Genomic DNA, 15,120 nt, shown 5'->3' on the forward strand with positions numbered 1-15,120 from the left:
TCAAGGTTTAGAACTGTCTTAATTAAAACAAGGTACTTGTTAAGTTAGTACATTACTCAAAACCTTATAACTGTCCCCCATATTTAGGAATAGGTCACACATAAGACTGGATTGGGGCTCTTTGGGATCAGAAGTGGACACCTCTGCTATAAATTTTTAACTACTGCTGTAACTTAAAATCTAAAAATATAAGAAAGGTGATAGACATTCAGTCTTTTCGAAACCAATGAGCTGGCATGTCAGTATTGATCCAAGGGCTTCTCTTACTTGTGATGAATTTGAAAGAACTGTCTTCAGCAACAGGGAACAGTTTGTTCCAGGCACCCACATCTGTTTGTGGTGGTGACCTAATTCGATATTATTATTGAGATTATGGACAACTGGCAGCTGCTTTAAATTCAACACATCTGTCTTTCTTAATATTCCCTCTGACTAACACAACACCAAACCGATTTTGAAGTCGCAGTGACAGTTGGTGAATGCACTTAAAAACAATCATTATAATAATTGCTTACACTTATATAGCACTTTTCTGAACACTCCACTCAAAGCGCTTTACAGGTAATGGGGACTCCCCTCCACCACCACCAATGTGCAGAATCCACCTGGATGATGCGACGGCAGCCATAGTGCACCAGTACACTCACCACATACCAGCTGTCAGTGGGGAGGAGAATAGACCAGTTTATGGATGGGGATTATTAGGAGGCCATGATTGGTAAAAGCCAATGGGAAATTTGACCAGGACGCCAGGGTAACACCCCTACACTTTTCGAGCAACACTCTGGGATTTTTAATGACCACAGAGAGTCAGGGTCTGGGTTTCATGTCACCTTTTTACGGTATAGTGTCCCTGTCACTATACGAGGGCATTAGGACCCACACAGACTGCAGTGTTAGCCCCCTAGTGGCCCCACTAACACCTCTTCCAGCAGCCAGTTAGTTTTTCCCAAGAGGTCTCTCATCCTGGCCAGACTCACACCTGCTGAGCTTCAGTAGGCTGCCAGTTGTGAGTTGCAGGGTGATATAGTTGCTGACTGTCATCTGAGTTCCAATGCGGCACAATGTTAATACACTATTGAAGTTCTCACAGAATAGGCCAGTTTTACATCCATCCTTTTATTCCTCAGGAGGTTTGTAGCAACCCTGTGCTTCTCCCAGAAGTGACATGCCTTTGGAAAGTGGGTTGCCAGTTGTGAGTTGCATGGCGATATGGCTGCAAGATACTGCGAGTTAAAAATAAAAACCTTGACTGGGACCAGCAGGATGTCCAAGTCAGTGACATAGGTAAAAAGAGACAGGCTTGCACTTTGAGCCAATGAAAACACATTTATTAGGCCTGTGCTGTATATATAACTTATTTATACAAAACACCAACCTGTACATAAAAAGGAATGCAGTCACAGCAGGCAGGAGTGAAAAAATGTAAGGTCACGAGTGTAATGATTGACACTTAAGTCCTGCTTGCTTTATCTCAATACACTACATTCCTATTCAGCATGTCAGCAGTTGCTGTGGAAGAGTAACAATCAGCATGTATATTCATGTACCTTATACTGAGCCAGTACAGGTTCCAAACTGAAAGCTATCCGTTTTCATGGTCACTCAATAGGTCATACTCCTACACAGCCTGAAAGTGTGTCTTAATGATGCTGGTGCCGACGAAGGAAAACATCCAAGCAAGGAGTTACCGAGTGAAAAGTGTGCAATATTAACCTGTCTGTAACAAGCCAATAAAGAAGATGATGGAGAAGAAGACGCTATTACAAAAAAATCTTTTGATGGTTTCTTACCATTTGGCGAGAAAGATTCTGGATGCAGTTAGAATGATTTTGAAAACACACAGGCGTGTATATCACTAGAACCACAGATCTCTTGAGCAGCAGAAAAGGGCCCATTAAAATTACAATTCTTCAAAGAGGAAGCATCCTGCTACAGCAGGTGTGACAATGACAGGACAGAAACAATAGAGCTGAACAATAAACAAACAAACAAACAAACAAACATAATGACACACAATCGGGAGCTCACAAGAAAGAGGAACAAGAAAAGAGGAAACAGGGGCATATTAGACAGATTCTGTACACAAAAGAACTAATTTTTCCAGGCTGGTAAAATGTTTTCACAAGCACAGTCGGGCACGTTTTTCTACAAGAACAGTGTAAATGAATGCAATAGAGTATGGATCAAGGATATCCCAGTCCTTGTATCCTGCAATCTTTCACCCCATCCCAGCTACAGACTAAAATCCATTTCTGTTCCAGCACTACAAGTACTACAGATACAGCAGTGGAAAACAATACAACCTCAGCTGGCTCCAGCTCTCTTCAGCTCAAAACATAATTTCGAAATGTGAAGCCGAATTCCCCAGACCTACAATTTAACATGATAACCATAAGAGGCTGCCTTTGAATAATCGTGCAAAGGCTGAATACATACTCTAAGGATCACATACATGTTTTGGACGACTCATTAAATTACCTCTTCCCAGTTTACCCCCTTATTAATCACATTCATGCACCTTAAGAACGGCAAACAACGCTTCCCAAAGGATTCGCTGCGTTTTGGTTCATTTATTTCCTAACAATACAAAAAAAACAGGAAATCAAATGTACTCAACCATACAGGTGAAACAGCACATTAGAAATCGAACAGAAAGTCAATTATTGACAACAGCCAAATCATTAATCCAAAAAATGCCCATGTGGCTCAACAACTACTCAACCCTGCTTATCTGAGATAAAATAGCACGGTAGCCAGCATTTAGTAGGTATGCTTGCCAGGCTCCATCTCCCTCAGAACAAGCCCTGCTAGCCACAGAAAAGGGACTGTTCTGTCAATAACCACTAACCTGAAGGAAACCAGACGGTCAATAACAATAAATAATGGATCTCTCAGATTCGTCTAATTTTACGAAGGCAAAGTCATTAAGTATGAAAGTCTTTGTGTTCCTCATTTGTTTTGACCAGCTCCTGGAATAGCCTTTTCAATTCCCTCTGCTCCAATCTTCCCTATTCCCCACAATTCCTTGCCCAGCAGGTTTCTGCCGTGCGCCTTTCTCCCCCGACATAAATGGAAGAAAATTCTCCTGAATTAACAGTTTGGACTACTAGTCCTTTGATTAAGCTGCCTACACTGGAAGAACAACAAGATACTGTACATCTCTCTTTTTCAGAAAATGATTGTATTTAAAGTCCTTATAAACACTGGAGAGAGACAGCTGAACAAAAATAGTACACATAGTAATAGTAACCTACAGCATTCACAGTTATCTTGCTTCTCCCACACGCAGTTCAGCATTTTCTAAAATGTAAAGATGCTTGCTTTGATAAGCAGCTGGGTACATTTGTACATGACACTGTGTTTGGACAAACGCTGACACTGAAGGCTGGTTTTTCACACATGCACAGTAAAACACACTCGAATAGTGTTAAGGGGAGCCTTATCAGTTCACTGGGTACAATCTAGAACGGTTCTCAGGGCTCTGAACCTCTAACTGGAGATTAATATAATACAAGAAATACAGCTGAGAGGAGACTGTTCAACCTGCAGTGCTCATTCCCGTACTGTTTCGGGGATCCTGTCCAGTCCGGCTGTTCAAACTGTATGCATCATCATCATCACCCCACCCAGGCAGGAATCATATATTCCTATTCTACTCAATCCTACAAAAACCACAGTGAGCTCTGGCCAGATGAGCCACTAGGCTCAAGTATGGCCTTTTTTTATGAACTCAAAGAGTGCTGGAAATCATGAAATCATAATATATTTCATGTAATAAATGAGGCATCCTCACAAAGATACCATGCCAGAAGAGGATGCATGTCAGTAAAGGCTGCTGTGGATATCTTTATGGAGGAAACACAAGTGACTGGATCTCTTTCATACGCTAAGTCAGAGCTTAAAAGCAAAAAACACATTGCTACAAAAACAAATGTACTGCTACTCTTCTCCTCCCCTTATCTCTGAACAACAGGAAACCAAAACATGTTGTGATCAAATCCAAAACATATAAATCCATATTACATTAAAAGGTAAAGTTTTATAACTAGCCAGGACAACCCAGCATAACTTTGAGCCTCTACATATTTTGGGGGATATTTTGCTCCTTACAAGTTGACACTCTTCCTTAATGGCAGTGTATCCTGCTATTATTGCCTCTGACTCAACTGTGTGCAAATGAATCTTGCTATGAATGCAGCACAGAACTGAAGGTGGCAGCCACACCTACTGTACATTAATTAACCGCTCCATGTTCCCTGTGCCTGAACACAAGCATTGTGTAATCCGTCACACTGTCTGATACACTTATATCATGTTTATCATCCTAATAACAAAGAGACCACGCAAGGCTTACAATATACTTCAGAGTTTTTAGGTTAAATGGGTTGTTTTTTATTTATTTGTCAAATCTTACAATCGTCAGCTGTTAATATTTTCTACCAATAAGACGGCAATTATCAATAAAGGCCAATATTCACAAACTGAATAAAAAGAAAACTCTTGGTATGAACGCTAAGGAATGAGAAAAGTCACTAAGAGGTCTACAGAACCACTCGAAAAACCTTTGCAGGGCTTGTAGATAGGACTGGCTGTGGAGGTGTCGTTACTAAAACCTAGAGAATATGCTAGTTAACAACTAGGAAAACTTTTCAATCAAATATCCAGTCAAACACTTGAAATTACAGAATGAGATATGGAAGACCTTGTGGTTGTTCAGAGTGGGGTCTTACATATGTTGTAAGAATGTAAAGAGCAAACTATACACAGCTGTCAGAAATCTCAAATTTTACTTGAAACTCAAAACTGCTACAGGCATATATTAGAACTACATCTCAATAGCTGAATTTATGTAAAAGAAACTGTGGCATTTAAGATGTCCCTGGTGAGCAATACATGGCTCGCTATCCATCACGGAGTACACATGGACACATTGTTCATTAAAATTAATAAGAAAATGGCAAATAAATCTGGGAAACAGCTGATGGTATTTTAATGAGCATCCTTAACTTAAGATAAATGATGAACAGAAGACTGTGGTGAATAACAACAGTTTTCAAAGATTAGGAAAGACAAATTTAACACTGCTTGAGTTTCTTCTCAGACACCAAGAAATTGGCATAAAAGAGAATTATAAACAATTTTCTAAATTAATAATTCAGTGTAGAATCTTCATACGTTATTCCACACAAAATGATATTAGGGATTAGTACAAATTAGCAACTAATGTATAATTGGAAGTTACAAAACCCTGCTCACGTACAGGACTTATCTTTAACAAAATACATTTTAAAAAATTAAATTAAAAAAGCATTTAGGAAATTGTTTAACTCACAGAAGTGTGCCCCTAAAGACAAAAAACATCTTATTAAAAAACACACCTGCAACAAAAACATATGACCTATTAACTAAAACACTCCGATTACTGGCAACAGTTGAATTGATTCAGTAAAAATAATAATTTAGAAGTCTAATGAGTTTAAAATACACAAACACTTGCAAACAATATTTTTTGAGCAATAAGACAAGTACTGTACCACTAAAAGGATATTTACACATTTCCTGAAATATTTATTATGTGCCACTGCCTAAATATCGTAAGTGAGAAAGGGGAGTATGGGATCATCTGTTTCCAAGGCAACCTGTTCTGTCTCCTCTGGAGGCCTTGATTGCTCTGCCACTGGGAAACTAGTATCACCCACAACAAAGAGAAAAACAATGCCCTGTGCTGACAGACCTAACCAGTATATTCACGGCACAACAGTAAATTAAAATTTCTACTAAAAAATATTTTAAATGAGTATTGGAGTATCTAGGGATATAAGAACCCCGAAATTTCTTCCCGAAAGAAGAAATGAGAAAAGAGAAAATTCGTTGACTCTAGACAGTGGACAATGCAGAAAATAAGCTGTTCAATCATTATGATAGAATCCTTTACGTAAAAAAAAGACTGGTAAAGGCTTTAAATGTAAGAACTGAAAACGAACCTCTAACTTATTGTAATAAAAAAACAGAATTTCCTTTCTTAACTCTGCTGTTTTTCCAACTTCTTAAAACATTTTTATGATCTTTTTATGAATGAGCCAGTGTGATTTGGAAGCAGATAGCAAACTACATGCTGTTGTGTGAAAGGTTTTGAAAACACAGCTTCTGTTGTCACTGAAAGTGTACAATTTGTTACTTTTCTAATGTTGGACTTCACTTAGTAGTAAACGGAGCTCATTAACAGAAAACAGAGCCTACCAGATCGAAGACTGCTGCCACTGGATTTTGCTTAACATATGAAACTGTACAGTATGAAGTTGTTTAGATGGAAACCATCCTATAAATCTTAAAAGGGTTCAAAATACTCTGGCATAAATGAAAAAAAATGAAAGTTAGAGAGGTTAAAAAAAAGAGAAGGCTGATTGGGATTTCCTCAAAATCAGTGGTGACAATGTGGGAGAAACTGAACATATAATATCCTCTAACATTAGCATGGTTTTCATATACCTTCAAGTCACCAAACATTTCAGCACATTAATCAGTTGTTTTCTGAGAAAAAAGCGAACCGCTTTGTGAGTCAACCATATGTGGTCCCAGATTTAGTTCAGGCTGCCTAATTAAGCTGTAAATCAAAAGCACAAACAAAAAAATAATAAGTTTGCTGTTCTGGAAAATGAAGTTTACAGCAGCAAGCATAATCTGTTTTGCTAAACAATTACAAATCTAAAGGCCAAACATAGTACTGTACTTCAACATTTAAAGGGAGTTAGCCTGACATACCCCCATAATGAAGTCTGTCTCCTTGACTGAAATCAACTCCTTGACAATTAATCTGTTGTTTCAAGAAGAACTTCTTCTTGAATTCTTTATGAGCTAAATCATTTCCTGAGCCCTCTTTGATTTCAAGAGGCACAATAAAGTGCAGTTCTATAGAACACAAAGCTTCTGACAAACTCGGCGAGCATGCGACTGGATCAGTTCTGCTCATATTTGTAAGTCACTGTACCCTTACTGACAGGTAGAGTAAATAAGGTTATTCAATCCTGACAGTTAAAAAAGGTTACTTAAAACATGCTCAAGTTGTCTCTTAGAAAAATGTCATTTGTGTTGTTGTTTTATATTTGTTATTTAAACAACTACGTTTAACCACGTTTTCAGCTTTGGAAAAAACCTCTTTTTACAACTGCACTTTGAAGCTTAAAAGCAAATGATTAATTATTACGTTATTACTGTAGCTGGAAGATGAAGTCTTCCAAAAATAGATTTGTAGTAGTATGCACATTTTAATGGCAAGACATTGTCTATTCAGGCTATTGTTTCTGCTACCAAAGCCCCAACATGTTGCCAGCAGGTGATCAGGCTGGCCAGTACCTGGATGGGAGACCTCCTGGGAAAACTAAGGCTGCTGCTGGAAGAGGTGTTAGTGGGGAACAGTAAGGGGAGCTCACCCTGCAGTCTGTTTGGGTCTTCATGCCCCAGTATAGTGATGGGGACACCATACTTTTAAAAAAAGGTGCCGTGGTTCAGACAACATGTAAAACTGAGGCCCTGACTCTCTGTGATCATTAAAAATTCCAGTGTGTTTTCCAAAAAGAGTAGGGTTGTTACCCCATTGTCGTGGTAAAATTTCTCCCTGGTCTTTACCATTCATGGCCTCCTAATAATCCCCCTCTCTGGACTGGCTTCATTTGGTGGAGGGGGGTCCCCCCCTACCTGTAAAGTGCTCTAAGTGTAGTGCCCAGAAAAATGCTATATAACTTTAAGGAATTATTATTATTATTATTATTATTATTATTATTATTATTATTATTATTATTTATTGTTGGCAAGATCTGCCTTCTGCAAGTTGTCTCTGCACCATGCTCATGGTGTGCTTGGTTTATAAATCTAAATAACACCAACTTTAGTGCTGCCAGAATCATTAATATATGATTAATCATTAATCCTGCCAACTGTGCAGTAAATTATTCATGTAACATTATTGCACCCCTGTTTACAATTGCTATTCCATTGAGATTCTTCATTTTCAACATGCAAGGAAAAACAACATACCGTACAGGAACCACTGACAAAGAAAGAACGCCCATAATGTGTTAAATGGCCTCTTCTCCTTTAGGTGGTATTTTTTAAATTTGTACTTCATATTTGAAAATGCATACGTGTAAAAATCTAAATGGTACCACTCATATTTAAAAACTGGGAATCTCAATATGAAAGAATTCAACCCCAAAATATGGAAATCCATTTACGATTTACTCTGAATCAATGAATAAATCTAACATCGGGGCAAATTTAAGTAACAAAAACATCCACCAGCCTTGCAAAAGCTTATTAATATACATAACACATTCAAAAAGCGTAAGGTGCCTGTCTTTAGCTACAGTATGTGTCACTATGGAGGAAATATAAAGAAAGGAACAGCTGTATCCACTGACAACTGGTAATGCACAGACTTCTGAATCATACAACACGTTTCTGCAAATTGAGGGTCAGATCCCTGTCGGTTTACAGTAGGTCAGTTTCAATGTGTGTATGTTTCATTTTCTCAAGCACCTGATTACTAAATCAATCTTTTAATCAGTCCCTGTTCATTGTTATCTTATTTTGTCCTTAAGAGAGATATCACTTTGTGTCATCGCGTCAAGTAGTACATCCTTAATAATACATCTTGTTTTTCTATATTTTATTTTATTTATTTTTTATTCATGACAGAACCCTGGTGATTAAGCCTTGCACTCATTTTTATCAAACCATTTATGGTCTTGAAGTTCCAAGTAATACAATATATTATATGGAAAGCAATGTCCAGAAGTCACTTTCACAGCCATCAGAAATTGTGATCTCCTGCCACCAGGGATGTGGTCATGGACATAGTTTTGATTCAGATACAGTCGATGGAATAGATGTCCCAGTGTTTTCACCGTGAATATCGCCAGGATCTTCTGGATCTGTTTTTATCTCAAAACATGACGCTGGTCATGACAGACTAATGACAATGGTTCCATTCCAGAGACAGACATCTCTTCCAGCTCTGGCGTTAAAGTCTCCATGAAGACTGAACCCATTCCCCTTCGTAAATCCACAAATAATCTGGTGGAGCTTGGCATACAAATTTTCCTTGGTTTCGTCATCTGAACCAAGTGTGAGGTCATCATATGCAGATATCAGGCAGGCACATTGGTTACCTGCTAAGTCAAGACAAGAAGGCATGAGGCACCCACTGATTCCATCAAGGAACTCATGCAGGTGGCTGGCGATTTCATTCTTGAAGGCAAATCCACTTTTATTAATTCAATGGTCTTGCTATAGCCATCTCCAGAATCCTTGAATAGCTCTTCTCCAGCCAGGTTTCTCTCACACTGACTACGTTGATATACTATCACTACAAAAACTTTTGCCTGCAAAATGGTGATCCCTCTGGATGCAGCTACCCAGTCAGGAGTGGTGAGACAAACTATTTCTAGGGCCCTTTTTCTAGCCCTTTCCTCAAAGGGAGATCTTAAAAAGTTCTATTCAGTCAGTTCAGTCACTGTTACAGCTGTCACTGTGCAGGTTTGCCTCAACCCAAGTGCCTGAAAACCTCTTTTAACAGTCTCAGTGCTAGGTCACAACTAAGAGCTTGCAGACATGATTATCCTGCTTGCCACAGGACGTGAGGAGTGTGCTGGGAATGGAAGTTGACTGCACGTCTTCGTCGATTTTGAAGAAACTGCTGTTTCTCCTGTACTTGACCTTGGTCCAATGGTAGGGAGGAAATGGTGATTGGATGTCTCATTCTGCTGTAGCCTTCATCCACAAGAACGGCTGTCAGCTCATTCCAAGTGGACTCTTCACCCGTTTGTGAAGTGTGCTGACCCTCATTCCCCAGGTTTAACTGCAAGGACATGGAGGTGGACTTTGGAACCCACCTACTGTATAGATGCCATCCATAGCACAGGGCAAAAGATCATCTTACAGCACCGTAGAGTTGCAGTTTGGACTTGCGACTGGCAGACTGGTGTCAAATCTCAGGCACCACGGTTGGTTGTTAGAGATTTCTCTAGTAAAATACACACCGGTATAGATGAGTACAAATGTAATTTATGTTGGATTGTGCCAGTCAACCAAATTTAAAAGGTAATGTAAAACTCTTATTTCTTGTCAAGAAAGAATGATGGTCAAAAATATTTACCGGATTTGAATGAAGACTAGTTAAAAAAATATTTCTCTCAGTTTTATGCCCTGTAGACTAAATTGTTGCTTCCAACCTTTAGCTGGAGATGCTGGTCTAGAACGTTTAGATGAACTATGGGGACATTGAAGGCTATAAACAGTGATCACTTTATGATTTATCTCCGTGCCACAACAGACAGCTTCCACAGGGATCAAATGTTTAATCTTCTGGTTCACCAGCTTAGTGCCGCCTTGTTGATGGTGGGTGCCTTACAACAGGATGGGAGTGTAAAACGCAAGCCAAAAGAACAGGAATAAACTAATGGGTGTTCCTGGCATACGAGCAAACTCAGAACACCATTGAAATACAGTAAATGGGAAGAGCTGGAAATATGTTTTTGAACAATGACAATCAAAGCTCTGATCTCCCAGTGAAAAAGTCACAGTTGTTAAATGGTTGAAAAATTAAATTTTATTTCTTGCATTATAAAACATGCTAATGGTTTCCTTGGGTAAAACTTCGCTGTATAGTCTGCCACTTAAGAAAATGTCTCTCCAGCAAAAAAGTGTTTTGGTTTTAATAGAATGACAACACGGCTTTAACTACACTTTTTCGTGTGTTTTTCTCGGTCGACATTTTCCTTTTGGATTTGTGCTGACAAACACACTCCGTGGTCATCCTGGAATTAAGCTTTGTCATCTCCCCTCAGTATTGAAACACAAACTGAGCTTTCAGTTTTGCCAAATTATGAAAACTCAGCACCAAAGATGTCAGAGACACTTCATGAAATTGAGCTCAATTAAGCAAAATAATTTTATCTCTGTCGTGGTGTTTTCTGTATTGCTCTCCCGTCACCTGAAAAGTTAGGCATATTTGGCATCCTTGTACATTTCTCTGAAACAGAAGGGAGTACTGCACATACCAAAGGAAACATAACATCCAGAAACACAATTTTTGTTTAATACTTCGCCTTATTAGTTTCTACAGTGATTCTGATTAACCTCTAGAAACTGTTAAGGATTTGCTAGACTGCAAGGGGGAAAATTAAACCTTGGTTTAACTCTAAAGCACTAACATAAGTTGCTATGAGGAGAAGGGGGATACGTAAAATTTCTTATGTATGTGACAGCTACTGTATTACTCACACAAAGTTGACAGTTGTTATCAATGGTGCTTTCGTTATTGTGCATTTGCACTGCAGACTTACTGCCTGCCCAAGAAGGTTTATAAGAATATTAAAACAACTGTAACAACTTGTAATGACAGAAAGGAAGCAGCAAAGTAGAATGAAGACAAAGACTGAAAACTGAGCATTTAAGTTGAATTAAAGTCTTTGCATTGTTTGGGAACTGGAACACAGGCGCTTACCTTGTCAAATTTAATTCTCATAACTTGGGCAAGACATGTCCCAGTGTCCCAGAGGAGAAAAGAGCACCCCCAGAATTATAGTGGGTCTGCCCTTCTGCCCAAACCAGACTGCAGCTCCAACATTTTTTTAAACTAATTTTAATGTCATTTGGGCCTATTGTACATATGAGTGGCAGAAAGATTTGTTGATAGAAATACAACATAAATGCTTACACTGTATGTACAGAAATATAAAGATAAGGATTCCAATGTCTGTATCCATATTAATAAGAAATGTAAATATTAAATGAGTAAAACCAATATAAATATTTCAGAAAGGCTGGGGAAAGGGAAAACTGCTGTTCGTTCTTTACGTAATTAAAATTTTAGTAGAGCACCTGTCAAAAGACATTTCTCTAATGAAGCATAAAACCCGCTATGGTTACAGAATTATTTCCATAGTTTATTTTTCCCGCAAATCACTCTAGAGGTTAGTGACTTTTAAGCGCATGGAGTGAATTAAAAGAGGTACTATGTATTTTAAACACTCATTGCAGGCTGACGAAAAATATTTAATAAGCCATGAACATTTTGTCACATCCAGTCATGACTTCCGTAGCCTGCAAGGCGTCTTAACTGGGTACAGTTCGGCAACAATACATAATTAATTATTAATTATGAATTCTAATAACACAATTGCAGCATATTACAAAAATGGGATACCACGTCAGATCCTACACTTCATTTTAGCCGAAAAGCTGAGAACAGATTTACGTACTGTTTATCTAAGACAGCAAAAATAAATAATACTGTCAAAACTGAAAATAAAAGCAGTAATGCTTCTCTTTTAAAACGAGAAATACCGGAGAAACCGGTTATTTTGTACATTTTAAGATAGATATAAAACGAAGTTATTGATGCGTTTCTTTCTTTCTTTACTGGTTGAATGGGTCCCCTGTATTACATTAAAGTTTTTATACATCAACAGAATTTGCTCAAGACGCTGCTATGGGGGGGGAGGTGGGGTTGAACAAAAATCCGTTTCGAAGAGACACTTAAAAAACAGAAACACAGCCCACGGCCGACCCAGATTGAGCAACAAAGCAGTCAATTATGCTTTTTGGATGCCAGATTAAGCAGCAGAAGAACAAAAAACAGTTGGTAAGTAACGAGTACAGCGGCAATGACACACTTGTTTTTTTTTTCTAAGAGACAATAACAAGTATTCAGACAATAGATGCAGTAAATGACACAGATGATCAGAAAGAGGATTATCTTTCTCTAGGGCACGTACAAGTATGTGACACGATGCTTATTACTGTGCACATAATTGAATTACAGTCGAGTAGCGGTGATACACTAGGAACAATCCCACGAAACTCATCCAGTAACCTGGCATTTTGCACCTCTACACTTAACGGCAACAGCAGACCGGAGTTGGCATGCTTATTTATATCTGCCTCTTTATTAAAGATCTGACAACGGTTTCCCTTTAACCAGGCCTGGAAGACTGATAAAGCGGAGGGATTAAGCACATACTGTAAGCATATACAGTATGAAAGGTAAAGTAATATTACTACCGAAGACGAAGATGCGATACTCTCTCCTCCCTGTATTACTGGGCCCAAATATAGCATCTCACAAAAAGCGTAAAATTCAAACTAAACAAGGAGAAGTAGGGGGAATCGATACTTACCCAAAAAATGATATTGAATCCAAATATAAAATACTTGATGCAGCAACTGACTTCGTGAGCCTTGTAATGTTTTCCTGACATGCTCGATTTTCATCAACATACGCTTTCCCCTCTGAATAAAACACAGTTATCAAATCATTTAAAAAAAACAACAACAACAACAACAGTGTCACTAAGTAAGGCAGCAGGTTGAGGAATCCGGCGAGACAGTCAAGTGTGAAATCACTCCCACGGTCTTATTCCATTTCGTATCTGAATAAAGGAAACATTATTGCCCCCTCAATCCTTGAACCGCGGTACAAAGCAGCGGTGATATTACAAGGGGACAATGTTTCGCATTAAAAAGAATAACAAAGAACCCGGCTCGTCGTGTAATAGCGCCAGCACTTAGGATAGCGGACTTGAGCAGGGATACAGTACCACAGATGTGTGCAGTTCATTTCTGCCCAGACATGGCTGATCTGTGACTGACTCCCCCTTTCACCAATCGGCTGGCCGGTATCATTGCTTGGGGAAGGACTTCCCCCTTCATTTGGCATTTAATGAGAGCTGGGATTAGAAGGTATCTGCTCAGATCGGATAGGGCTTGCCCGAACTGTGACAGAAAAAATATTTTGTTCATCTGTGACTGAGGTATGGGATTGTTTTTATATGCGCTCACGATCGTCAAAGCCTAAAACGATTAACAGGGTTACACACATTTAAAATAAAATAGTTGTTTTGTTTTATTCGTTATTCGTGTTTTAAACTAAACCAGCCCTTCACAACACATCATTGACCCATCGGCTACAAATATCCGATGGTTTTTCTTAATGAACAGCTTTACTACTAACTGCTGCTGTAAAGAACGTCATGACTGCGATTAAGCACTTCTATAAAATATCCGGCTCCGTTACTTCTACTTATTTTCTCAAGTGCAATCTATAAGTCAGTGGAAAATTGTTGTAAACCGGTAAAAAAATGAAAAATAGAGAAATATGGTAGTCACAGAGTATCCCGTTATATACCATCAAGGTTGTGTTGTAATCAAAAATGCTGTAACCACTTTATCCAATACAGGGTCGCGGGGGAGCCGGATCCTATCCAGGCAAGCAACAGGCGCAAGGCGGGATACACCCTAGCTGCGATGGCAGTGCTCCTCGGTGCACACACTCACACCAGGGCCGATTTAGCTTATGGGAATACGCTAATTAACATACCAGTATGACTCTGGTCTGCAAAAAGAAACCGGAGCATCCATAGAAAAAAACGGATGTGTTGTACATTCTCCCGGAACACAGGGAGAACATGTGAACTCCACACAGACGATGAACCCAGGGTCCCAGTGCTGTAATGCGGTACCATACCAACCCTTGCTCCACCATGTGGCAGACATGCTGTGTAATGTTCTGTTAAATTTCTATGTGATGCAAGAGGATTAAATCATCTACAGTGAAGTAGTTTACCAGCCTCGTCAATGAGATCGAGCACTGTCATCCATTAAAAACGATTCCGGACTAGCAACTGCTGCAAACAGAAACAATTATGAAGTAAAGGCCGACAACAGATCACTTGCATCGATAAGCAGACGTCCCCTCCTCAGAAAAAATAATTTATCGGCGCTCTCCAGATGTCATTTTTCTGCACTCCAAATCACAGTACACCATAATAGAGGACACACTCCTTTGTCACTACTTTCAGGTGGCTGTGTGGAAAGTGAAAATCTGGAATAACTTTACAGTGCCTTACAAGGCAGTGGAAAAGGATTCATGAATGCAGGATTCATGAGTGCAATCATGAACCAGGTGGTTTGTGCAGTCCTAGAGACAGAATCATAACAGGCTGTGGGCTGAACACTTCTTGGCAATGGGGTGCCTGGAGCACAGGTCAAGAGACATGTTGGCCAAGGAGATTAATGGGGTCACCCCCTCCAGTGTCATCACCTACTGTTCCCCTCTGT

General features: G+C 39.2%; 1 protein-coding gene and 1 long non-coding RNA gene across 2 annotated transcripts in view; one reads left to right on the top strand and one right to left on the bottom strand.

Moving 5' to 3' along the window:
• tspan5a (tetraspanin 5a) overlaps positions 1-13,598 on the bottom strand; it is a 54,404-nt gene extending 40,806 nt beyond the window's left edge. The window contains exon 1 of the mRNA XM_069191531.1: positions 13,182-13,598. Within this exon, the coding sequence (XP_069047632.1) occupies positions 13,182-13,262 (81 nt within the window). The 5' untranslated portion in view covers positions 13,263-13,598. The remainder of the gene's footprint in view (positions 1-13,181) is intronic.
• An 86-nt stretch (positions 13,599-13,684) lies between these two features.
• LOC138239451 (uncharacterized) lies at positions 13,685-14,617 on the top strand. The gene is made up of 2 exons (XR_011189935.1): positions 13,685-13,814; positions 14,241-14,617. It is a non-coding gene; the product is annotated as an uncharacterized lncRNA (long non-coding RNA).
• The last annotated feature ends 503 nt before the right edge of the window (positions 14,618-15,120 follow it).

Source organism: Lepisosteus oculatus, chromosome 1 (assembly GCF_040954835.1).
Source record: "Lepisosteus oculatus isolate fLepOcu1 chromosome 1, fLepOcu1.hap2, whole genome shotgun sequence".
NCBI classification, from domain to species: domain Eukaryota; kingdom Metazoa; phylum Chordata; class Actinopteri; order Semionotiformes; family Lepisosteidae; genus Lepisosteus; species Lepisosteus oculatus.